Source organism: Pteropus medius, unplaced genomic scaffold (assembly GCF_902729225.1).
Source record: "Pteropus medius unplaced genomic scaffold, Ma_sr-lr_union100, whole genome shotgun sequence".
In the NCBI taxonomy this organism is placed as follows: Eukaryota; Metazoa; Chordata; class Mammalia; order Chiroptera; family Pteropodidae; genus Pteropus; species Pteropus medius.
In genome coordinates, this window is record NW_024342471.1 from 9,383,414 (window position 1) to 9,407,708 (window position 24,295).

At 49.0% G+C, this 24,295-nt stretch overlaps 1 protein-coding gene across 1 annotated transcript in view; it reads left to right on the forward strand.

Moving 5' to 3' along the window:
• EPB41L1 (erythrocyte membrane protein band 4.1 like 1) overlaps nt 1-24,295 on the forward strand; it is a 120,320-nt gene that overhangs the window by 94,062 nt on the left and 1,963 nt on the right. Inside the window, exons 12-18 of the mRNA XM_039863716.1 lie at nt 7,844-8,254; nt 10,106-10,207; nt 11,778-11,861; nt 16,443-16,529; nt 17,377-17,460; nt 19,474-19,554; nt 19,877-19,993. Coding sequence (XP_039719650.1) covers nt 7,844-8,254; nt 10,106-10,207; nt 11,778-11,861; nt 16,443-16,529; nt 17,377-17,460; nt 19,474-19,554; nt 19,877-19,993 — 966 coding nt within the window. The remainder of the gene's footprint in view (nt 1-7,843; nt 8,255-10,105; nt 10,208-11,777; nt 11,862-16,442; nt 16,530-17,376; nt 17,461-19,473; nt 19,555-19,876; nt 19,994-24,295) is intronic.

The window sequence follows — 24,295 nt, forward strand, 5'->3', positions numbered from 1 at the left end:
AATGTACCTTATAAACTGGAAAGTATGGCTGGCTAGTCATGGGGCTATTGCTAATGGTGGCTAGAAGCCCTGATCCAAATATGGGCTTTGTGGGGAGATATCCTGCAGGGGTGTTTCATCCAGAGTTCCTAGTAGATTCCTCATAAATTCTGGGGCCTTATTTGGGCCAAGGGGGAATGGTAAGAACTTAAACCAAAATGGGACTCCAAACTATAAACTATAAAATAGGGACCCCAAACTATAAATAAGAGTTCCCTTTGGTCAAGCCCAGGTTTTCGATCAAAACTAACTTTTTAAATCAGGCTGAGACCCAAATACAGGACTGAACCATCACCTAAACTAAAGACACCCAGAGAAGACTTGGAACTGGAGTGCAAATGGTACGGCTCCAAAACCTCTTGAATGAGAGTGGGCAGGTGATGAGGACAGGCCCAAAGCCACAGCATTGGCTGGTCCAGCAGCTGACCGGGGGCCTTCCTCCCTTGAATGGCTTGGAGGGGCAGTTCCTTTCTATCCCGCCACATGGTATGGCTCCTTCCTGACCTAATCTATAAACCCTGAGGATGTGGGATTTACAAAGCTGGGCTATTTACAGACTCTGTGTGTGTCTCTCCTGCTTTTTCTCTCTCCCTCTCTGTCTCTCCTTCCCTTTCTCCCCCTTTCCCTTTCCTCTGGCCCTGGGCCTCCCCTGCAGTCCCAGAGGACCCGGGACATCTCTCAGCAGAACTTGGCACCTGAGCCTGGGACGGCCACAGGCTTGGAAGTGTTCACTCAGAAAAGCCTCGCAGCATCTCCTGAGGTTACTGTTGTTACCTCCCCACCCACCCAGGACCACCCTGGTGGTCTTAAGACAATCCTTTCTCTGGGGTGAAGGGGGAGGACCAGACTCTGCCACGCAGATGGGGGCAGTGGGTAGCCGTATTATCCCCATGCTGTGACAAGTGAGCATCCCTGTTCCAAGGATCCATCAAGGGCAGGCCCCTCCCTCATTTATTGTTTCCCAGGAATCAGGACCGAAACCATTCAGTGAAGACAGAACTGCCTGAGTCACCTCTGGCTTCAAAGAGAGGTAGAAATGATCTCTTCCCCTCAGGCCCTGCTTTCTAAGCTTGAAATGAGGAGTCATGGCACCTAAATGCCTTCTTCCCTGAGGTCTTGTCTCTGTTCAGAAGTCTGAGTAGGGTCTAGCGGTGGCTAGTGGGGGAATGGCATCCCATCCATTCTCTAAACGCCCCTTGGAGCTTGGATCTGTCAGGGTCTCCAGGCAGGCAAGGTGGGCATCTTGCTCCAAGTAGTATCTTTGGGGTTGTAGAGATATTGGTCAGGCAAGTGTTCTAAGGGAGGAGGGCATTGCCTCTGTCCCCAGGACAGAGAGCTTTGGAACTTCCTATGGACCTGCATGGATGCCAGGTGGAACCCAGGCCCAGGGAGTGGGGGGCTGCATCCTCCCTCTCTGCTGGGACTTCATAGACTGTCAAGATTGAAAGATACCAATTGATCATCTGGGCGAAACTTCCTTCTCTCTGGTTTCTGACCCCACTCTGTTGGCACAGTGCGTGTGAGGGCATATACCTTTCTCAATCCCCAGAAAATTTTCGTAGCTGCTGAAGACATGATAGAACTGTAAAAAAGACATGAGTCAGCTACATAAGTGATAAAACATAAATTGTAGTTTTACTCTGAAATTTTCTTCAATGTAAAAGTAAAAACGAAACTACCAGCACTCTCTTGAGAGAAGTTGGACAGGTGTCAACATCATCCCAAGGCCAGGGAAACAGTGATGCTCTGGAGCACGGAGATGCTCCTAGAGCCAAGGACAGGTGTCCATATTGGGGCAGGAGGGGAACATGTGCCCTTCATCAGCATTCCTGAAAACGGTCCATCCGACCCCTTCTACAGAGGGGGCTCTCGCTGTTTTAATAGTAGTTCATTTTGTCTTCGGTCATCATTGGGAAGTTTTCATATTGAATTATCTGCCCTTCTGAACACCTGCCCGTGGGCTTCACTCTGTCCCCAGGCCCCTTAGATCTGCTCTGCATCCTCCTCCAGGAAAGAAGGCCCTTCAGAGTTGAACAGCAACCTCCCGTCATTCTTCAAGTTTCTTCCAGGGCATGGCTTCTAGGGGGTTCCTCATCCTGGATCCCCTTCTCTGGGAGTCTCCTATAAAGAGCAGGGCCCAGAATGTGACAGAGCTCGAGGTGGGGCCTGACCAGCCCAGAGTCAGCAGAACTGCCTGGCTGGAGATTTTCTCCTTGACAGTGGCTTATATGGGAGCAGAGTTGGCTGTACTTCCGCTCCCAGCTCATTTTTTGGCCTGTCTTGTCCCAGTGCCTCCATCTGATAGCAGGGGTGCTCTGAGCAGGCACTGCAGGTCCCCTGGCTCAGTGGAGAGTATGGCTGTTGGGCTACTCTGACATCATCCCCGTCTTGTAATCTGGCTGGAATCACTTTTGGACCAATTTCCAGGGCCAGGTGCAGCTCTGCCAATGTCTTGGTGCCAGTGAAGCTTTTCTCATTTTTTGTTCAGTCTTTTTTTTTTTTCTCTTTAAGATCTTACATATCTTTCACTTGTTACAAGCAGAGCCTCTTTTTCCCTCAGTGCTCGCTCTGTCATTCATGCAAGTCCTCTCTCCTCTGGCAGCCTCAGTTTCCCATTCTGAAATAAGAGTACCAGTACCTGCTTCACAGGTTGCCATTTGCATTAAATTTAATAAGTTAGACAGAGGCTGACATTGCCTGGCACGAAGTAACTAATGTAAGTATGTGCTTCCATTTTTTTCCCTACACAATCTTTCTGTCGTGTGCCACTTCCCACCTCACTCAGCCTAGTTTCTAAACTTCTGGTTTCTAAGCTTCTAGTTTCTTAAAAACTAGTTTCTAGTTACATTTGGGGCAGGAATCTTCCAGAAGGAGTCTCATGGACCATCTTTGGCCATCATTGCTAGGCTGATGACAGTATAAACTGAAATGGCCTCAGTTTCCACATCGGTACCATGAGGGGCAGTGATTTCGAAGGAGGGCAGTACCTCAGGGCACTAGGACAGCCCAGGTCCCCAACTGCAACAGGACAGCCCCATATTTGTGTTACATATTGGACTTCCATTAAGATTGTGTGTGAACAATGTCTTCTGTGGCTGTAAGTTCAAAATCCCAATGGCCTTCTTGCTTTTGGAATGATTCTAGAAGTCCATCATTTTCCTCCTAAGCATTGTCCAGAGGACTCCAGGGGAGGTGGAGGGCTGTTTTGTTGACGATTTGACAGCGCTTTGCTCTCGTTGATGCTTCTGACCTCTGATGACACCAGTGTCTTTTGGTTGTTTCCTTCTGCGATGTGTTCTGGTCAGTCCTTTCACTCTTATGGATTTTGTTAGAATTCCTCAAGAATAGGCCTTGGTATCTGTTTCTTTGGGAATGAACCCCACGAAATTCAAGCTGTTCATGCCATTGTGATGACTGGCACTAACCTCTCTAGAAGCTGGCCATTTGGTATTTTTTTTGATCTAATCTCTTTCCAGAAGCTCTTGCAGAAAGGTCAGACTTTAGGCTGTGATCCGTGGAACTTAACTCAATACTTCCCCTCAATTTGACATTATATCACAGTTGGGACCCATATTCCATATTTTGTGAGATAAGTCAGCAAAGATCTCAGGCATCAAAGATCAGGCACTCTTTTCCTGACTCTACCATCAGCTTACTGTGACCTTGGGTAAGTCACTGACTTTCTCTAGGCATCAGTTTACCCAGTTGCACAATTAGGAGATTGGATGGGAAGTGTCTTAGGAGTTCTTTTGGCTCTGACATTCAAAGATTCCATGCGATGTCAGCTACTTTCCCCTCCGACAGTGGCAGTTATATTATTAGAAGAGGCAGATGAAGAGTCCTGGCCCATCCGTGGATCTCCATTTCCCCATGGTTAACACAGAGAGGGCAGGAGACCTCATCCCATTTTACCAAGTTGGGGCAGTGGTTGAGGGGAGTTGGTAATAACTTGTTGAGTGCTTTGATGGGAAGAGGAGCCTTGATGAGGCTGACTGGCATTGTCATACCTTCCCCTCCCCAGCCAGTTCTGGGGATGTGTTGACCTTTCAGTGGTAGATGAATCCCTCCTTGCAGAGGGAAAAGGTGACCCGTTCTTCAGGTGCCTGATATTTCATGTTAACTCTCCTTGCTCTGATTGAAACACAGGGTTCAGAGCATTGGGTACTTATTGAAAGAAAGTACACTAGGCCAGAAGAACTCAGACTTCTAAAAGTGACCGCCACGCAGCAAGAAGAAAGTGAGGCAGGCCTCGCAGATATCCTTGCTGATGGCAGACTCTCCAAGGTAGACGTCCTGGTAGACAAGTTCAAAGTTGAAGTGGCCACAGAAGAAATGGTGGGAGCCAGAAGAGCGAACACCCAGCAAAAAGGAAGAATGATCGCAAGTCCTGAAGACTTCGAGTCAGTGTGGGAGGAAGGCCCCTCGGTCAGGGAAGGCCCAGGAGGATGCATACTGGCAGAAAAGCTCCTTGAGAGCTCCCAGTTCAGGACGGGCACTGGGGAGGCAACCATCAGAAAGCTCTGTGTCTCAGGTAGTCAGCTGGAGGGCCAGACGGAGCTGAGGAAGCAGCTGGAGGAGTTCCAGACTTGTGGAAGAACCACTGTCCCGGGGACCAGGCCAGCAGAAGCGGATGTCCCCTCTCCAGCCTCCGACAAGGGAGGACTCAAGTCATTTCTGCTGGACTCAGCCCATGTGGAAGCCAGAGCCGACTCAAGCGATGAAACCGATACTTCCTTTGCAGAGAGGAGCTTCTATTTAAACTATGGAGAGAAAGATTTTGAAGACCAAATCCTCCCTCCACCACTGGAGAAGAGAGAAGAGCACCTGGAAGCCCCTCCTGGAGGTGAGATGAGGCCGGAGCTCTCAGAGGAGCTTGCAGTGAGCTCTGAGCTGAATTCCTTGGACCCATGGGGCTCTACTGCAGCCTCCAGCAGGAACAAGGATGAAGGCAGTGAAGCGCGCACAGCTTCCTTGGAGGAAGGGTTGGGACCCCACAGGAACCGCCGAAGACCAAATGACCTGGAAATCTTTTTCGAGCAGTTCAGTAAGAGATCTTCTGCAGGGCAGACATTTGCTGAGGACTGGGAAGAGGCTGGGCGGGGGGTGGAAGGAGAATTTACCCACCCAGCATCCACTATTGCCACAGAGGAAGAGGGCCCCAGGAGTGGAGATTTGATGGGACAGGCTGAGAAAAGTCCCCTGGCAGGACGGAAGAACCACTCACCTCACAGAGCAGGTGGTATGCACCCAGACGTCCCGCCTTGTGCCCTTCCATGGAAGCCGGCCAAACCAGACAGAGGAAACTTCCTGCCTGAAGACAGGGGACTGGTTCACACCCAAACAGGAGAACCTGCGACGGAGGACAGCAAGGTTCAGATGGCGTTTCTTCAGATGGAGGTGATCAACCCACTCCCAACCTCCTCCAGTCCCTTTCAGGCTCAGGCACCTCCAGAGGATGCTTCTTCAAGCCCAGCCCCTCGTGGGTTAGAGGAGCCTTTGCAGCTCAGAGATCCCTTTGGAGAAGAATCTCCTATGTTTCTCAAACATGCCCATCCTCCTAAAGAGAGCCCGGAGCCCAAGGACCGAGTAGAGCCAGTGGCGACTCTGGACAGAGGTGAGCGCAGAGCACCTCCCATCGCCAGCAGAAAGCCTAGAGTTGTCCTTGAAGAAATCGAGGGGGCTGTGCCCCTGAGGTTAGGGTTCCCTGCAGGGAAGCAAAAGGAGATGACTCCTTTCCAGATTGGGGGCCAAGAGGGCTCCCTGGAAGATATTAGCAAGACCTCGGTGGCCAACAAAATTCGGATCTTTGAGACCCATGGAGCTGAAGCTCGCCGAGTGAGTCAGGGCGAAACAAGGCTCTTTCCGAGTGAGTTGTCTTCGGAGGCCCCCCTAGGGCAGGTAGAGCATCAGCGCAATCAGCTTTTGGACCTGGGCTTCGTCCAACTCCAGGCCCCAGAGGAGATTGCCAGCCCCAAGGCCGCACATTTCTCAGTGATGCCACCTGCTACCAGATACTTCAGGGAGGGCACGTCTGCCGCATTCCACTACGAAGGATGCATGGAGCCCGAACTCATCTCCCCAGATTCGGGCTGTGAAACTACGCTGGAGGAAGCTACTGGGGGAACTGGCCACGTGAGCCCCTGCCCCTGACGCTGTCCCCAGCGGGGGGAGCTGACCGCATGCTGCGTAGCTCTTTAGAAGCATGTTTTATTAGCCCCTCGTCGTTAGTGCAATCGTAGGCTGCTTGTTCATCCCTATGAGTTCTTTTCCCTAAATGGGCCTGAGTGTAGCCCAGGCAGAATGACGTGTTCATCTGCTTGGCCTATGTTAGCTTCGCCACAGAGACCCTCAGCTTTTGGTGACCTGGTGCCCAGAGAGTCACACAGCCCCCGTAGAGAAGGCGGTACTACCGCCAGCAAACTACATACTTGCTTTGCCTTGCTGCCCCCCACCTGCCGGGTCTCTACCTGTTTTGCTTGGCTTGTCCAGTGACCTTCCTTCATCCTTTCCCTTCCCTGGTTCTCCTGCCTTGGAGAAGCTGACAGTCTAGCAGTTTCCATCCTTCACTTCTGGTTCCCTCTCCATCCCAGTGCCAAGTTCTCTCCTGCCTCCTTAAGACTAACTATCTTCTCTAATCCAGAACAAATCCGGAGACGCGGTCAGGGAAGAGAAGCACGTCACCAGTTTAGCAGCAAACCCCCCTGGGAAAGGGGGGCGCCTGAGATTCGCCAGTCCCTCAGGCCCTCAGGTCTCTGTAGCCCCTTGGTGCCCTGATCACTCGGTCATCTTCGTCTGGCCAGGGTGCATCTCTGCCTTAGATTCCCACCTGCTCTGGCAGTGCTTCATGCGGAAGCTCAACTCTGACTTGTCTGCAGTGTGTCCTCACACCTCTCAACCTTCCAGAAACTGGCTAAGTGGACGCTTGTTAAGCAAGTGACTTTCTAAGTGCACTGAATCTCTAGAACCTGAAGCCAAATACTTAAAAAAATATTTGGTGGGTGTTAGATTGGTCTCAAAAAGGAATGTCATGAACCAGCCCCAAATGTGTATGGTGTTTAATCCCTGACAGTTGAGAGGTATGTATGTCAGACAAGAGTTGCTGGTTCCCCTCCAGCATTTCCTTGGCCTGCTGTTGTCAATTACACTGATGGGACCAGAACCTCTACCCCGCAGTCTGCCTGCCCACCCACTCATGGAGCTTAGGGTTGAACCGATGTAGCACCCAGCTCCCAGGAATTACCCTATATTGTTCCTCCCTCAAGATGATGCCGACCCCTCCCATGGAGACTCAGTGGAATTGACAAACCGTGCTGGCTTCCTCTTTGTTCTTGAAAGCTCTTGGCTCCAGCCTCTCTGCCTCCCCAGCCTGGGTTTCCCTGATCCCTGGGTTTCCCTCTGTGGTTTCTCTCGATGCCAGCCTGCACGGATGGTCCTGGGACCCAGGCTCCCATCCCTGCCTTGCGCGCAATGCTGCTTCCGATTAGCTCCCAGATCCAAATGTTGGATGGAGCCTCCTGTCCAGGACAACTGGCAGGAAGTTTGCTTTGTACTTGCTTTGCCATCAGCAGGAGACCCTCAGAAAGGAGCATTTCCCACTCTTGTGGAGTTTTCAGTTTTTTTCAGCTTGTTATGATATCAGAGAACCTTTCCCTGGGGTTGTTTTTTGTTTCCTGACCTTCTCTTCCATTTGGGACATCGACGTGGCCCCGAGATTTCTTCTGTCATTCACCATCTTGATTTCTCTCTTTCTCTCTCTCTCCCTCTCGCCCCACACCCCTGTTCCTTTGATTTTATCTGGCCATAGAGAGCAGGGCTGAGGGAGGGCTCGGAAGAGAAAGTCAAACCACCACGTCCCAGGGCCCCAGAGAGTGACACAGGAGACGAGGACCAGGACCAGGAGAGGGACGCGGTGTTCCTGAAGGACAACCACCTGGCCATTGAGCGTAAGTGCTCCAGCATCACAGTCAGCTCCACATCTAGCCTGGAGGCTGAGGTCGACTTCACGGTCATTGGTGACTACCATGGCAGCGCCTTCGAAGACTTCTCCCGCAGCCTTCCTGAGCTCGACCGAGACAAAAGTGACTCAGAAACCGAGGGCCTGGTGTTCTCCCGGGATCTTAGCAAGAGGGGCCCCAGCCAGGATGATGAGTCCGGGGGCATCGAGGACAGCCCGGATCGAGGGGCCTGCTCCACCCCGGATATGCCCCAGTTTGAGGTACTGTGGAGCATCATCGAGACTGGGCCCACGGGATACTGCATGTTCAGAGGGCCCTGGGCCATCTGTGAGAAGACTAAGCCACCAGCCTGCAGCCTAGAGTCCCTCAACCTGGAGCTCTGTCTCATGTTGCATGACTGCCCCTCCACAGACCAGCATGGTTCTGTGCTCGCATGTTTGCCATCTCGGTTTACCCCTAACATGCACTCCTTGGCGTTTTAACCCTGTCACCCCATCGCTTCAAGAGGCGATGGGCAGTCTGGTCTTAGTCGGCCGCTCCTCTCCCGCCTGTGTTGCATGGCGCTGCAGAGAGCATGTGCTCGTGGACTTGTGGGGCCTCCCATGGCCCAGTCTGAAAGTCGATGGTTTTTGCTAATCCTGCCCTGGCCTCCTCTCCCTGGGGCCTGGGCTTCCCAGGGAAGGGGCAACATTCTAAATCCATCTGGCTCTGGGGCAGCAGTGGAAACTCCTAGAGAAGAGAAAACATCATCACCGAGGGGGCACAGGGATAGACTGTGTCTGGGCCTCTTTGCTTTGTGTCTTTCCTCCAGAAGATCTTTGTCACGTTATTCCTTTGCTCCCTCATCTCTTCCAGCCCCAGCCTGCCTCCCACCACACTCCCCTTTCCCTATCCGTTAGGCATTGAAAGATGAGCTCATTCACTCTGGGCTTTTATTCCATACTGTACCTTCTGAGTAGAAGAGCTTTCCTTCCTTTCTCTGCCTTGCAAACTTTTCATATTCCAGAAGAGAGTTTAGATGTCACTTTCCTAGCAAACACTTTCCTGACCACCCTGGGCAGAAAAGTATTGTCTCCTCCACAGCCCCCTTGCTCGGTAATGCTTTTCTCCTGGCAGTATACCAAGTAGTCAGGTTAGTGACCAACAGGTCTGCTTTCCTACCAGGTGGCAGTTTCTCTAAGCCTGCACATGCCAGGCACTAATAGATGATTGAGTGAACGGATAGATCTCCAGGTTACCACCATCTCTAAGAATCTCCTCTCACTACCCTCCCACCCAGATGACAAGCTAGCTTTCATTCATCCATTCAGCTCACGTATGGTAATACCTGCTGTATATATTGCCGTGAACTAGACCCAGTGGAAGACTCAGAAGAAACTGATCCTTTAACTTCAGACTTCTTCAGACTTCTAGAGGAGAGGTTGTAAACTGGTGGCTCTGGGCCAAATCTGGCTAGCAGATGTGTTTTCTTTGACCTTGATTTAAAAACCAGGATATTGAATATAAAATCCAGGAGTTTTTTCATATCATTAAAAAAGGTCAGATGATCCAGTCATTCAGAAGCCGTGGCTACAGTTGGCCAAACCTGAGTAGAACCCCATGTGCTCTCCAGTTCACCCCAGTCTTCAACAAGCCCACTTGTTTATATCTCCTGCCTGGCCCCTGTGGGCCTCCAGGTATGTGACTCCTGGTCTAAAGAACAGTTCAAATGAAGTAGCTAAGAGGTGGTGGCATAACCATTGCAGTCATTCAGGATTCAGTGTTACATATATAGAGAAAATACTTAGTGTGGGGTTTGGCATAGAGCATATTACCTGAATAGTAGATATTCACTTAATGGTAGCCTAAAGTGCAGCGCATAGTCACCACCAGGTTGTGTGGTTGCAGGGTCATGGGCAGGCCTGTCTGGGTGCTGCTGGCAGTTCTGGCTCTTCTTTTGAGCTGTTAGTCTGTGATGTCACACCAACCCTCTTTTGGCCCGATCGGCATACCCTTCTGGAGACTTGGCCAGCTGCAGGGGTGGGAGATAACCTGCTGACCCTATACCACAGCTGCCTGTGAGTGGGACTCATGCCTGGGCTTGAGTTATGGAATGTCTCATCTCCCTACAGCCTGTGAAAACAGAAACCATGACAGTCAGCAGCCTGGCCATCAGGAAGAAGATCGAGCCGGAGGCTGTACTGCAGACCAGAGCCACCACTGTGGACACCCAGGTAACCTGTGCCTTCCAGTGTATCCTGAACACAACTATAAGGCATTTGGGGCTGGGATCCCCACCATGGACAACCCCTTGGCCAATCCTTGCCACCTTGGCTCCCCCAGAGCCCCCATTTTAACCGTGATGCTCTTCAAAGCTTTCTTGTCCTCCCTGAGCTCTGGGAATGGGCAGTGGAATGGGTTCCTGTCCTGGGCAGACTATACCTCTTAAAACCTCAACTTCTCCACCTGTAAAATCGGGATGATATGTTTCCCCTGCCCTCCTGGGAGTTTTATAGAGACTAGTGGCTAGTGGATTAGGATCATGGCTTCAGACTGTTTGAAGGAGTTGGAGAGGTTTCCTGTAACCCAGGTACCCCGCAGGCTGCTTGGGGAGAGAAGGGGCCAGAACCCAATCCAGCTTCAGTCAGAATGGCTCACGCTGGGTCATTTTTTTATGCATAGGGGTTCTATATCAGATTGGCAAAATGAACAAACTGAAAAAAAAAATTTGTTTTAGCAAGATGAAATGTACTTAGTACCCTGCAGAAAGTTACTGTCATGAAGTGGCACAGGCACACTATTTAGAATGCATTTCCTAAGTTCCTTTTGTGGTTTTTAAGCTTTGAGATTGTGGGTTTTGGTTCTTCTTGGCCAGAAGAGCTGCCGCCCTGAGGGCTTTCTTGCCCTGGAGACCAGTGTTTGTCTCAAAAACTAAAATTAAATTTAAACCAACACAGCATGGGCAGCTCTGTTGTTTCCAGAATATTTTCCTCCCACTTTTATAACATGCATAGGGGTTTATGAGGCTGCTAGCACAGCGGTCGAGACTCTGGATTTGCTTTCACACAGAGAAATTTAAAGAAAACTAAAAATGGGTCCAAATTCCACAGCTCAGTAATTCTTACTGGCATCAAAACAAAACAACAACAAAATATTCACAGTTACAAAATTCAAACAGAACCAACTGAAATTTTTCTTGTGATTCCCAGAGAAATATGTATGCATATACCAACATATATACTTACATCTCTAGATATTGAAATTTTTCACCGAAAAGAGATTGTTCTCTTTTATTCTTACTTTTAAAAAATAATTTTCTTGGAGATCACTCCTTGCTGACATATGTGAACCCATCTTACTCAGGGGTGGACCCTAATTTTTCACACAGTCTCCCATCAGTGGACTTGTGCTTGTTTTTGTCTTTTGCAGCATCAGTGAGTGCTGCAGTGAACTTCCTTGTTCATACTTCTTGGCAAAATTTCAAAGTTTATATCCAAAGGGTGAATTCCTAGCAATGGGATCACCAAATCAAAAAGTACATGCATTGAAATTTGACTAGAATTGGTCAAATCGTCGAGGATTATTTTTCTTTTGTCAAATAACACCGAAATAACACCGAAATGAGGCCCCTCTGTAATTTGGTCTCTGTGTGGCCGCCACCTCCACCAAGTACATGTTCATTCACTCAGCCTGTCACTTTGTAACTGGGAATGTTGTGAGCCTAGGTGACAGTTGCTGCAGGTGTATTTGGTGCTCGCTCTCGCTCTTGCTAGCTCTCTCTCTCATGACTCCTCCTCTGGCCAGCAGGTTGATGGGACTGCCCCAGGGGGGAAGGAGTTCATAACAACTGCTCCCTCCATCACCACAGAGACCATATCGACCACCATGGTAAGTAGGACCCAGGAGGTTTTCCTCTCTGACCAGCACCCTTGCCCCCGAAACAGCCAGATAACAAGCCAACACCACCGGCTGCTGTGAGAAGTCCTCATCTGCCCTCCTCGTGTCAGGCCTGGGACATAGGGTCAAATTGTCTAGTCATAGTTGCCATAGGGCATCCGGTCAGACCTCAGTTTTCCAAATTGAATAATGTGGGAGGTGGAATCTGTAGGTCTCAGGTATCTGGGCCATCTTAGCAACAGCAGGGGTAAAGGAAGGATAGTACTATTTGATTATTTGATTATTTGATTATTGGCAAAGCCCGAGGATTGTGCCTGAAGGTCCTTCTGGAGGACCTGTCCTCCTGGAGGATATGCATTTTCTCAAGTCTCAGGTACTTCCTCGCCTTGGTCAGATGTCAATACTTCAGTAGTACTGGTCAGTAGGTGTGTGGTGAACCTAATTTGGAAGCTCAGGATTTTGGACCTTCTTCCGAGAGACTGTGGTTCCGCTGCCTATTTGCTGTCTGACCTATGGAGGGGAGGTCCTTGGCTTCAGGTCTCCTCATCTGTAAAATGGGAATAATCCGATTCTGCCTGGTTCACAAGTTCTTAAGAGAGTCCAGTAACATCCTTTAATGATGACACAGAACAGATAGCATTCAGTACACAGGTTTTAGTGCTGGGCAATGATCTCATTGGTCCTCGCAAAAACTGTGAGGTGGATCCTCTTTTTTATCTCCACCCTTTACAGATGAGGAAATTGAAGTTCAGAGAGGTAAAATGACTTATCCAAGGTCACACAACCAATAAGTAGTAGAACCGGGTCAAACCCAGGCATTCTGACTCCGAAAGCCCTACTGTCCACCTCAATCATTCTGCTCTGTTCTCTCATCCCGATTATTGTGAAAACTGGATGCATGTGTCTAGGGCTGGGGTAAGAGCTTGGGTTGGGGCTGGGGCATGTATCAGTGCCTGGGTCAGAGGTATCTTGAGCTGTCAAGAAGTTTTCAAATGCTTTCTCTTGCCAAACCCCTGATATACACATAAGAAGAGAATTACATTAATTTAGACTACCTTGCCAGGTAGATTTTGAGGAAACAAAGATTTTAAGATAAATAAACCCAAACCAATTACCAGCTCGCACATTTTCCTCCCTGGTCACTGAGTTCCTCTTCTCCCTTCAACCCTTCCCCATATGGCATCAGGTTGCCTATAGGGCTAAATTTAATTCAGTTCATGCTATGATGTGTAGGCAGTTACATCATTCATTTACTCATCCATCCATTGCCCATTCATTTGTTACAGAAACATTTATTAGTCTCTATCTGCCAGTACGGGGACACAGAGTTGAAGAAAAGATACTGCCTGCTAGTATTCGTTTGTCCACATAATAATCCTGGGCAGATTTGATGCGCTGTGCCCCAGCATTTTGGTCCTGGGCACACAGTGGTGAACAAGGCCCAGCTCTCCCACTTCCTGGCTGGATGACCTTGGGCAAGTTACCTGAACCTCTCCAAACCTCACTTTCCACTTCTGTAAAATGGGAGGAGGGGCAATAATCACACATCTGTCAAATGGTCGATGTGAGGATGAGCTAGGGGAATCGGTGTGAAGCCCTCAGGAGAGAGCTCAGTACCACAGTACATGGTCCGTGATGTGAGTGGCTCTCGTTTCTTTCCTGCCTTCATCATTATGCTTTCTCAGGGAGCATGGGGAGAAGAGGTGTGGGTGATACCATAGGAGCCAGGGGAGGCTTTATCTAAGCAGTGACATTCGAGCTATACTTGAAGGATAAAATTGAAGTGCAATCATAGGGGAACGTATTCCAGGCGAGGCGGTGGGAACGGTAAGCACCAGGGCTAGGGTGTGAAGGGGCCTAGTATGTGGTCAATGAAGTGAATGTCAAGTGTGTGGGGGAAAGGAAGGGGGAGAAGAGGCTGGAAAGGAAGGCTGGGCCAGGGCTCGAAGGGTCTCGAATGTCATGCGCGAAGTTAAAATTCATCCTGGAGACCATGGAGAATCACTTGAACTTTTTAAGTAGGAGCATGAGGTCATTAAAATGTGAATTTCTGTGTTTTAGAAAGGTTACTCTAGCAATCTTTGTGGAACATGACCGAAGCGAAAATTCCTTGGGGTGTGGGTTCCTTTTTTCCTTTCTCCTCCTCTCCTTTCCTCCCTCCTTCCTTCAGCAAATATTTACTGAACACCCACACCGTGTGAAGTACTGTGCCAGGCAATTGAATCCAGCACTGAAGGAGACAGACAGTATCCCTGAGCCCACGTGCTATTAGGGGAGACCAAAAGAGAAGGCAGGGAAGTGGTGTAGGGGCTGGAGCAGAGCCAGAGTGTGAGGAGGTAGATGCCGAGGAGAGGGATGGGGTTAAGGGAGGCCTGGAGGAGGAAAGCGCAGGATTCGGTCATTGATAGAGTGTTCCGGTTGACAGAAGAGAAGATGGGCTGGTGATGTTGCTCACCAGCCCACCCATTCTCAAACTGCAGTCCTGGGAACCTGTTAGAAAGGCAAATTCTCGGGCCTCACCCCAGACCTGTTGACTCAGAAACTCTGAGGTGGGGCCCAGCGGTCTTTGCCTTCACATGTCTTCCATGTGATGCCCCTCAGGTCCGAGAAGCACTGATGTAAACACAGAGCACTGGACAGAGTGCTCTTTTGGGTCAGGTACGTGTCGGGAGCGAGAGGAGGCAGCACGTTCCATCTTGGATCTGATGAGTCTGAGTGCCTATGGGACATTTCCAGGGGGGAAATGTCTAGTACACAAGTGGTTTTAAAGGTTTGGGTTTAAAAGAAAGATCTGGGCTACAGCTAAAGAGATAAGTGGCCTTGATGAGGAAGCCTCGAGTGGCTCAGGTGGCCCAGAGAGAGGATGGCGAGGAGGAGAGCTCAGAGTGCATGGGAGGAAGGGTCCAGAGCAGAGATGGTGTCATCGCCTTGGTCAGGAGAGAAGCCGCTCCTCCTCGAGGTAGGAGAGAGGACTGATTGTTTGAGATACAGGGGAGACAAGCAGAACAGATGATGATGCCTTGTTTTGAACGACTCATGTCCCCATTTGTGGCCTCTGTTTTCAGTGTGAAGGTGGACGTGAGGCTTTGCCCAAGAAAGAGAAAGCAGTGGCAGAAGAGGTTTTAGGGGAGAATGGCCTGGACTGACAAAGTGCCTAGTGGTTGTTTCTTAAGCCGGGAGAAAGGAAGGAAGCATTGAGCCTGGAAGGCTGTCTTTTTAAGGCCTGCTGCTGATGCCACATTTTGGGGCTCCATCTGAAAAAGTGCTTGTGAATGGTGTACCATGTGACCAGGTCACCGACAGGCATGGGGAACAGACAGGACAAAGGCTGAAGGTTTCTGTCCTCACCCATCCCCCGGCAGGCAGAAGTCCAGATCTAGTAGCATGCACAGACCAGGACCAGGATCCGGCGGCTCGGCAGCTGCAGAATGGACACAGCTCTGGGCCTCTGGACGGTCAAGGCTGAGCCCTGAGATGGTGCAGAAAGTGGGAAGCAGAGTCTGGCAGCTGGCCGGGCCCCTTGCTAGATGTGGGCCAGTAAGGCCAGGGCCAATTCCATGATAATCTGGCAGTCAGAATCCAACGTAGGACCAGGAGAGCTGGCTCAAGGGTAAGAATTCCGAGGGCAGAGGGGTGTTGCAGAAGGAGCGTGTTGGACTTGGAGTCTGACAAACGTGGATGTAAATCTGGGCTCTATCACTAATTTGCTGGGGGACTTGAACAAGCCACTTAACATTCTCTGGCCCTGCAGTTTCTCAACTACAAAACAGGAATTTTAAAACAATTCATTCTGAGGATTAAATGAGATAATGCATCCTTAGGGTAATACCTAGTACACAGCAAGTACTCAGAAAACAATAGCTGTTATTGTTACTAATAGCTGGCCTGTATACCTATATTAATCCTATAGATTTCTCCTCCATTAGCCTCATAACATCTCTGTGAGAGTGGGGCAGATGTCCCTTTAAAACAAATAATTTTCAGACAATTTTTTTAGAGCAGTTTTAGATTCATAGCAAAATCGAGAGGAAGATACAGAGATTTCCGATATGTTCCCTGCCCCCACTTTTGCACAGCTTCCCCCATGATCAACATCCCCCACCAGAGTGGGACATTTGTTATCACTGATGAACCTATATTGCAGGGGTCCCTTTTTATAGGTAAATCCATGAGGCCCGTAGAGGAGAAGTAGCTCTGCCCCAGGTCATGTGGCTAGAATGTGGCAAGGCCGGGACGAGAACCTCACTGTCTCAGCCCCTTGGTTAGTGCCTGCAGAGAGCAATACCATGTCTTGTTCACCACAGTGTCCCTAATGCCAGGCACTCTTTAAATGTTTGTTGAATGACTGAGTGCGTGTATTAGTACGTAAGCAGATGAGTGAGTGAGTGTATGAATGAGTAAGTGAGTGCATGAGAAATGAGAGGAGGCTGAACTGAAGGATGCCTTCGGCTCTCTGCTTCTAATGTCACTACTCTACCTTGTGGCTGTGAGAGCTACGTGGCCATGTACTCTGGCCATCCTGGGGGCCCGCCCACCTGAGACCTGGCCATCTGAGCACTATTGTTTCCCCAGGAGAACAGTCTCAAGTCCGGGAAGGGGGCAGCTGCCATGATCCCAGGCCCACAGACGGTGGCCACGGAAATCCGTTCTCTTTCTCCGGTAAGTGGGCAGGGCCAGCTCAGGCTAGGGGACTCCACGCTGAGAATGTGGACCCGGGTCCACAGGTGGCCCAAGCAAGTGCAGTACAGAGTCCAGAAGGCTCCTCTTTTAAGTGCAGCACCAGGAAGCTGCCTAATTTTCAGAGGCCCACAGGGCTTTTGGAGCCCACCAGAATCTCGTCCATTGCCCTTCAACCCTCATACACACACACGCACACGCACACGCACACGCACACACATGCAGGCAGGGCATTGGCAGTGTGAAGGTGGAGTGGCCCCTCCCCTTGGTGGTACCTGTGATGACAGCTTTATTGCATCTGCTCTCCTTACTGACCAGGAGGAGCAATGGACTGGGAGTCCAGAGGCTTGGACTCTTGACCCGGCTCTGTTGGTGGCTGCCCCGTGAGCCCGGGTCTGTCCTGTGAAGTCTCCTGCACCTCCTGCATCCTCCAGATCTGTCGTTCTCATCATCTAGCCCCAGAGCGAGCGTGTTCGTGGTTCCGAGAGGGTGGAGGATCAAGAGGGCTGTTTCTGCCTTGGATTCCTCTGTTTATTCTTCCAAGATGCCAGGATTCTTAAATTTTAGGGTCTTGTTAGGATTCTGAGCCTCAGGAATCTCAGGTTCTAGGAATCTTAGATTCCAGAGTTTGAGGATTTCATGGGTCTAACATTCTGAAGATTCCAGTATTCCCGAATTCTTAAGACTCAGTGGTTCGTAGCATCTTGGCTTCCAAACTTCACCTTGATGGGACCCCTGCTCGTCCCTTGGTTTACCCCACCCCTGTCCCCACCTGGCAGACCCCAGAGTCTTCACCTGACCCCGGGGTGGGGGTGGTTATATTCTGCAGATCATCGGGAAAGATGTCCTCACCAGCACCTACGGCGCCACTGCGGAAACCCTCTCCACCTCCACCACCACCCATGTTACCAAAGTGAGTAGCAGCAGGGTGCCATATGCCCCCAGCCTGGCTGTGGGGCTCGGGAAGGTCATTGCCATCGCTCTGCCTTATAACATGGACAGAGAAGACCTGTCCAGACTGATGTTTCCAGTCTCTGGAGTGCTGTGTGCTTTGTTCTGTGTTACGGGTTATCCTAGTCATGGACCTGCCCTTCGACACTGACAGCCAGGCTTGGGGGACGAGACCATCTCCTTGGAAGTAATAGTGAACCATGGCATTTGCACCTTACAGACCTTAAGTGCTGGAGAGATTTAGAGAGGGGTGATATAAAGAAGGCTCGATGTGTGAGGAAGGGTCTTCTGGAAAAAGTGGTGTTTGTGGAGGGTCTTAGAAAGCCAGGTAGGACTTGTGAGGGAGAAGAAGGCAGAGACAGACGCTCTATACAATGTGGAATATGGAAGCAGAAGCTGTGTGTTCGCTTATTCTTTCACTGAGCAAATGTTAGTGAGCATCAACCTTACACTGGCCTCTGTGCGAGGGGCTACTTGAGGGGCCGTAAGCAATACATGTTGTGGGAAACAGGAACAGCGGTCTCTGCCAGGAATAAGCGGCATGTGGGGGCGTAACTGTGGGAAATTAGGTTGGACTGGGGCCAGGGGAAGCAGAATAGAGACAAATAAGACATATTCTAGGACAAATATGATGATGGAGGACCTGAGTCTGAGAGCCATTGGAAAGCTATCAAGGTTTCTTAACTGGAGAATGACCCAGTGAAAAGGGGTTTAAGGAAAGGAGATTAGACCCACCAGAATGTGTAGGTAGATGGGAGAAAGAAGAGAGCGAATTACGTAAAGACTAGGGATGGAGGGCCTGGACCAGAGTGGGAGTCAGAGTGAGGGAGGGAAGAGAAAGGGCCAAGAAGGGAGGCATTCCTGATGTGTCAGCCATGACTCAGCCAGCGAAGACACAGGGCTGAGGATAGGCTGGCACATCCATGCCCGAGTGGCCAGGAGGAAGGCAGAAGGGTAGAACCCTGAAAGAGAGAGGCCAGGGAGCCCGGCTGAGTTGCAGGTTCTGCCGAGCCATCCAAAGACGTCTGGTAGGTGGCATTGGCCCTTTACACACACACACTGTCTCAGCCCTGCCCCCTGCTATGTAGGACTCGGTACCTCTGCACAGTCCCCAGAAAGCGCCCACACTCAGCAAAGCATTAGTGCGCAATGTTGACTTCACTGAAGGCTTTATGGGAAGGTTTTCCATCACACACCCCACTGCATACAACGTAGAAAACTCTTCTTCCCCAAGTTCCTCCTGGCCCTGCCAGTTGGGAGCCTCCTCTTCTCTCTGTCCACTCCTGACTCCAGCTGGGACTTCCTTCAGCCACCACCCTCTTTTAATATGTCAAGCAATTAGATCCTGCCCCATTTCTAAACTCACACCCAAACCCGTCCCTTCGGAAAACAGTGGCGGTTGTCAGTTTCATCAACGAAATTTCTCTTGTAGTGTTGTTTGAAGTCATTTAAGGTAGAACCTTGTCACCATTCACATTTCATTCATGTGTTCATTCAACAAATCTGCACTTAGCACCTGCCCTGGTCAGGCTGGACAGGGTGGTGGGGGAGGAAGGGATACAGAGATGAACAAAAGATAGCGCGTGCCTTCAAGAGCTCCAGCCTAGTGAGCAATGTCAGGTCCCATACAAAATGTTGGCACAGAACCATGAGGGATACGAACTTGGTGCTCAGGAAGTACCGAGGCAGGAAGGTGGAAGGATCACCCACCAGGGTCAGGGAGGCTGAGACAGCATTTGACCAGAGTGTGGAAGATCTAGAGCAGGCAGTTTGGTAGTTAGGGGAGTGGTAACCATCAGGCAAGATCTGTCACTTGAAGTCCCAAAACCAGAAAAGGAAAAAACTGAGGGGGCCAGGAGAGCAGGTGACTGCTGGTTCCAGCCATGCCCTTGAGAGATACTTTGGATAAGTTCCCTTTCGTGGCTGTTGTCCCAGCAGGACTCAGAGCTGACCTTGCCTCCCTCTCCCCCTGCAGACTGTGAAAGGAGGGTTTTCTGAGACGAGGATCGAGAAGCGAATCATTATTACTGGGGACGAAGATGTTGATCAAGACCAGGTATGGGGATAAGGAACATTATTCCCAGTGGCACTGGCCAGTCCCCAGTCCCTCAGTCCCTGCCATATTGGGTTACCCACGGATGGCTGCCCTTGTGGGCTTAGAAGATGTCCACTTCTGCTAACCCTGTTCAGACAAGGGGCCAGCAAGGAGGGGGCATTGAATGGGAACCAGAAGGAGCCAGAAGACCCTTTCATTCTGATCACAGCCTCTCCCTGGGCCTCTGTTTCCCCAGCTGTGCACTAAGCAGCTTGTCGGTCTCTGTGGTCTCTCCCATATTTGATATTCGATGTTTCCTCACTTCGCTGTTCTTCTCCACCAGGCCCTGGCTTTGGCCATCAAGGAGGCCAAACTGCAGCATCCTGACATGCTGGTAACCAAAGCTGTCGTATACAGAGAAACAGACCCATCCCCAGAGGAGAGGGACAAGAAGCCACAGGTAAGGCTCATGAGGCTCAGCAGCCATGAGAGGGAGGAGGGAACTGTGGTAAGATCCTCTGAGGTCGTTTCCATCTGAGAACCCGTCACATGGCTTGGTCCCTGGCACAGCTTTGAACCCTCTACCAGATACAATGAATCAGAATGGGGAAGAAGCCTGGTTCTTAGGTTTCTTTGAGGTTTCAGGCCCCAGACCCAGAAAAGTGAATTTAGAAATGGTAAGAAAAGGGCAGAGATGATTGACTGGGTTCTTAGGTGGGAAAGATGGAGGCCAATGGAAACTTATTGGCCATGGCCTATGAGCTGGAAATCTGAAAAAGTCCTACCAGGCCTAGTGCCACATTCCCATCCAAGAGTTTCTGTCTCCATCACAGGTCACCGGATATTGCTCAGAGGGAGTGTGATGACCAGAGCCCTTGATCCCATCAGTCTTGCTAGATTGCAAATCCTTGATTTCTCAGGCACCTGGGGCCAGAATCTTAGGTGCCCCAATATTTTTCTGTTTCCTCATGGACCATCAATACCTTGGTGAATAAAAGGAATGAGATGGTGCTACAGCAGACAGGGCTTTCATTGGTCTAAACTGAAGAAGGAGTTCTTCCAGTCTCTCTGGAACTTTACTGAAATTCATCAGACTTATAGAACAAAATCTCACAGACACTGAGTTGAGTGAAATAAGTCAGACATACAAGGTACAGACTGTTTGAGTCCATTCATTCATAGGAACTGCAAAAACAGGCAAAACTAATCGATGATAAAAGTCAGAATAGTGGTTATTTCTGGGATATGATATTGACAGTGCAGAGTCACAAGGGAGCCTTCTGGGGTGCTGGAAATGGCAGCCTCTTGAGTTGGGTGGGTTATACAGGTTTATACATATGTAAACATTTGTCGAGCTCTACACTTAGATCTGTGCTCTTGACACATGTCACATGTTGTATCACGATGAAAAAAAAAGCCCATCTCAAAGACCCTCACAAACAGCACGTCTCCTTTTGCCCTCTTCTCTGATAAATGAAAACAGTGCCTTCTAGAAAGATACAAGAGTTTCTTTCTCTTCCTTTGATTACCACCCCATTTGCGTCAGAAGAAAAAGCACTGAAACATTTTCCTGCCACTTTGAAAGATTGTCAGACTCTGATCTGGACTGTGTTGTCCGATAGAACTTTCTGCAATGATGGAAATAGTTTTCCTGTGCTTACAATATAGGTGCCACTAGCCACCCGTGGCTGTGGAGCACTCGAAATTTGCTAATCTGAAATGAGAGATGCTTTAAGGTTAAAATATATGTAGGGTTTTGAAGATTTAATATGAAAAAAAAAAAAGAATGTAAAATATCTCAATAATTTTCCTATTGATTATGTGTCAAAATGATAATGTTTGGATATATTGAATTAAGTAAAATATATGATTAAAATTAATTTCTCCTTTTACTGTTTTTAATAAAAATTAAAATTTAGAATTTTAATTTGGAAATTAACATTTTCTATTTACAAAATTTAGAAAATTAGAAATATCTGGAAAATTTGGAAAATATATTGTCTAGAAAAATCTATAATCTAGAAAATTAAAAATTAAAAACTCTTAATTTCTGTTGGACGGTGCTGGTTTAGAAGTGTAGACTGACCATGGGTGGAGCCTAACTTCCAGCTTTCCTCAGACTTTCATGCACGTGACTGTCACCTCTTTCCCTTCAGTTGTTTAATTATTCTTGATTTTTACGCCCCAGATCTCAGAGTGGTAGAGTGCCAAGCTGGTGCTGAGCTGGCAGTATCACCTGGGGAATATAGATGATAGAGGACTATTGCCATAAAGTCTGGTTCAGAAGCACTAGGCCAGGACCTGGGAATCTTTATTTACACCTTGGTCCTTAGGAAGTCCATGTGCAACCAGGTGTTTAGCCACAGATGCAAAGAACTCTGTGCTAGGAATCCAGGGGCCTGACTCCAGTCCCTGCCATTCCACTGACTGGGTATGTGGCCATGGGTCAGTTTCTTCCCTCATGGGAACTCAGTTTCCTCATTTGCAAAACGAAGAGATGAGGGCATTCCCCCATCCAGTTATAGTCTTCTGGCTGTTTGTTTGCTTTCCAAGAGTGTCTGTTGTGTGTTTGTCATATCTTCCCCATTCCCTGTCTCATTCCTCCTCATCTTCCCTGGAGCATTCTCAGCCAGTCCCCCAGGCTCCTGCCTTCCCATTTTCCCTGGCCATTCAGAGCTCTTGTCCCAGCCTCCACACCTGCCCACCCCACCACCATGTCCTCTTTCACATCTGCCCACCTCGCTGCTCCTTCGGCTGTCTCCTTCCCACCTTCTTGCCCCTCTTTTAGTTCTTTCTTTGATGCCATTGTCCCATGCACCATCGTACACCCTCTCTCTTTCTCTTTTGGATCCTTCTGTAAAGGTCACCCGTTTTATGTTGCCCTGGAGAGGCGGATGTTTCTCCCTTGCCTTTTCCTCCCACATTCTTTACTATTTGTTCTCACCATATAGTCAGACACACTGATTCTGGGGGAGAGGTCTCTGAATGAGAAAACTCCCTTTTAAAGTGCTTGGAAAATGTTGGTTTAATGGATGGACGCATCTTGGTACTCCAAGGAAGAGCTCTGTTGTCCTGCAGTCCTGGATTCAAATCTCAGTCCTGCCTGTTATTAGCTACATGACGTAGAGCAAGTTATTTAACTTTCTCAGATGTGTCTCCTCATCAGCTAGGTGGTGATGCTAATCATAGTAGTAACAAACTGCTATAATTTATGGAGTTCTTACTCCATTTCAGGCACCTGGCTATACAATTGACATACATACTGTTATCTGCTCATTCATTTTACAGTCGTAGAGCTGGGAGCATGAGGGATTAATTAGAGAGTCAGATTTCGTCTCTTAGACTCCACATCTGCTCTATAGTAGAAACCTCACCACCACACTGACTTTTCATATTCTCTATCACACAGGCTTACTGAGGTCATATGTATGTAGCAGTTAGCACTGTGCCTGGTACATAGTAAGTGCTCAATAAAACTAATTATGACTATTATTACTATTGACTCAATGTAGGCTAATAAAATGCTGCATGTTTGGACTGCTGTAACAAACCAAGAAGAATAAATTATAAGACTATATTCTTTAGATGTCCCTGGTGTCTATGGGCTTTTGAAGATATCTCATGTATCCGGAATCCTGTTTCCACTGAGTTATAGGGCAGGGACTTTATTGGTCAATGAGCAAAGTTAAAAGGCAGACAGAAATCCTCAGGAAGTAGCAAAATTGAGCAGAAAGAATATACCCAGGCTTTGGAGCCAGAAACACCATGATCATGGTGTGCCCAGAGGAACCTCCCTGGGCCTCAGTCTTCTTGTCTGAGTTAATGGCGTGAATCTATAAATTGGAGCTGTGATAATAAACAAAGACCTGTGACCGTCTCAGTTCAGGCTGCTGTAATAGAATAACATAGGCTGGGTGGCTTAAACAATGCACATTTGTTTCTCAAGAGTTATAGAGGCTAGGAAGTCTAAGTTCAAGATGTCAGTCATTTCAGTTCCTGGTGAGAGCCCACTTCCTGGTTTGCAGACAGCCATCTTCTGTATATGTCCTCACATGGCCAGGAGCAGAGAAAGAGATAATCTCTCTCATGTCTCTTTCTATAAGGGCACTAATCCCATTTGTGAGGGTGCCACCCTTCGACCTAAGGTCTCAACTCCAAATACAATCGCCTTGAGGATTAGGGCTTCGACATCTGAATTTCAGGGGGGTGAGGGTGGGGAACATAAACATGAAGTCCATTGCAGTGACTACCAGAGTGGTGTCTCACAGAAGGCGCTCAGCATTGTGAACCTGCTTCCTGTCCCTCGAGGTTTTCCCATGTTTAGGGATGATGAGAGTCCTCAGTAAGTCATACCATAAACTACCACCACCAACCTGTTACACCAGGTCCTGTTTCCATGTGGGGTGGCCATCTTGCTGGTCTTCATCTTCTCTTCTCTCCCTGAATCCTCCAGAAACATCTGTCCCTATTCCAGTTGATTTAGCCTTCCTTCTGGAAGTTCTTTCTCCTTGAAGTTCTTGCTGTGAGTGTGGAAAGCACACTCATCTCACAGTCTTTTTTCTGCATCCTCGCAGGCCAGATGTGTGACTTCTGCTCCATCATCTCCCACTGGCCTGCCTCCTTCAGACAGGACCTGTCTCCTAAACCCTGCCAGCCAAGAGGATGGCATTCACCGAGCTACCTAGCTTCTGAGAGCTTTCTTACTATCAAATTTTTGATTAGATGGGGAAAAAAATAATTGACCTGTTTCAAAGTAGGAGCC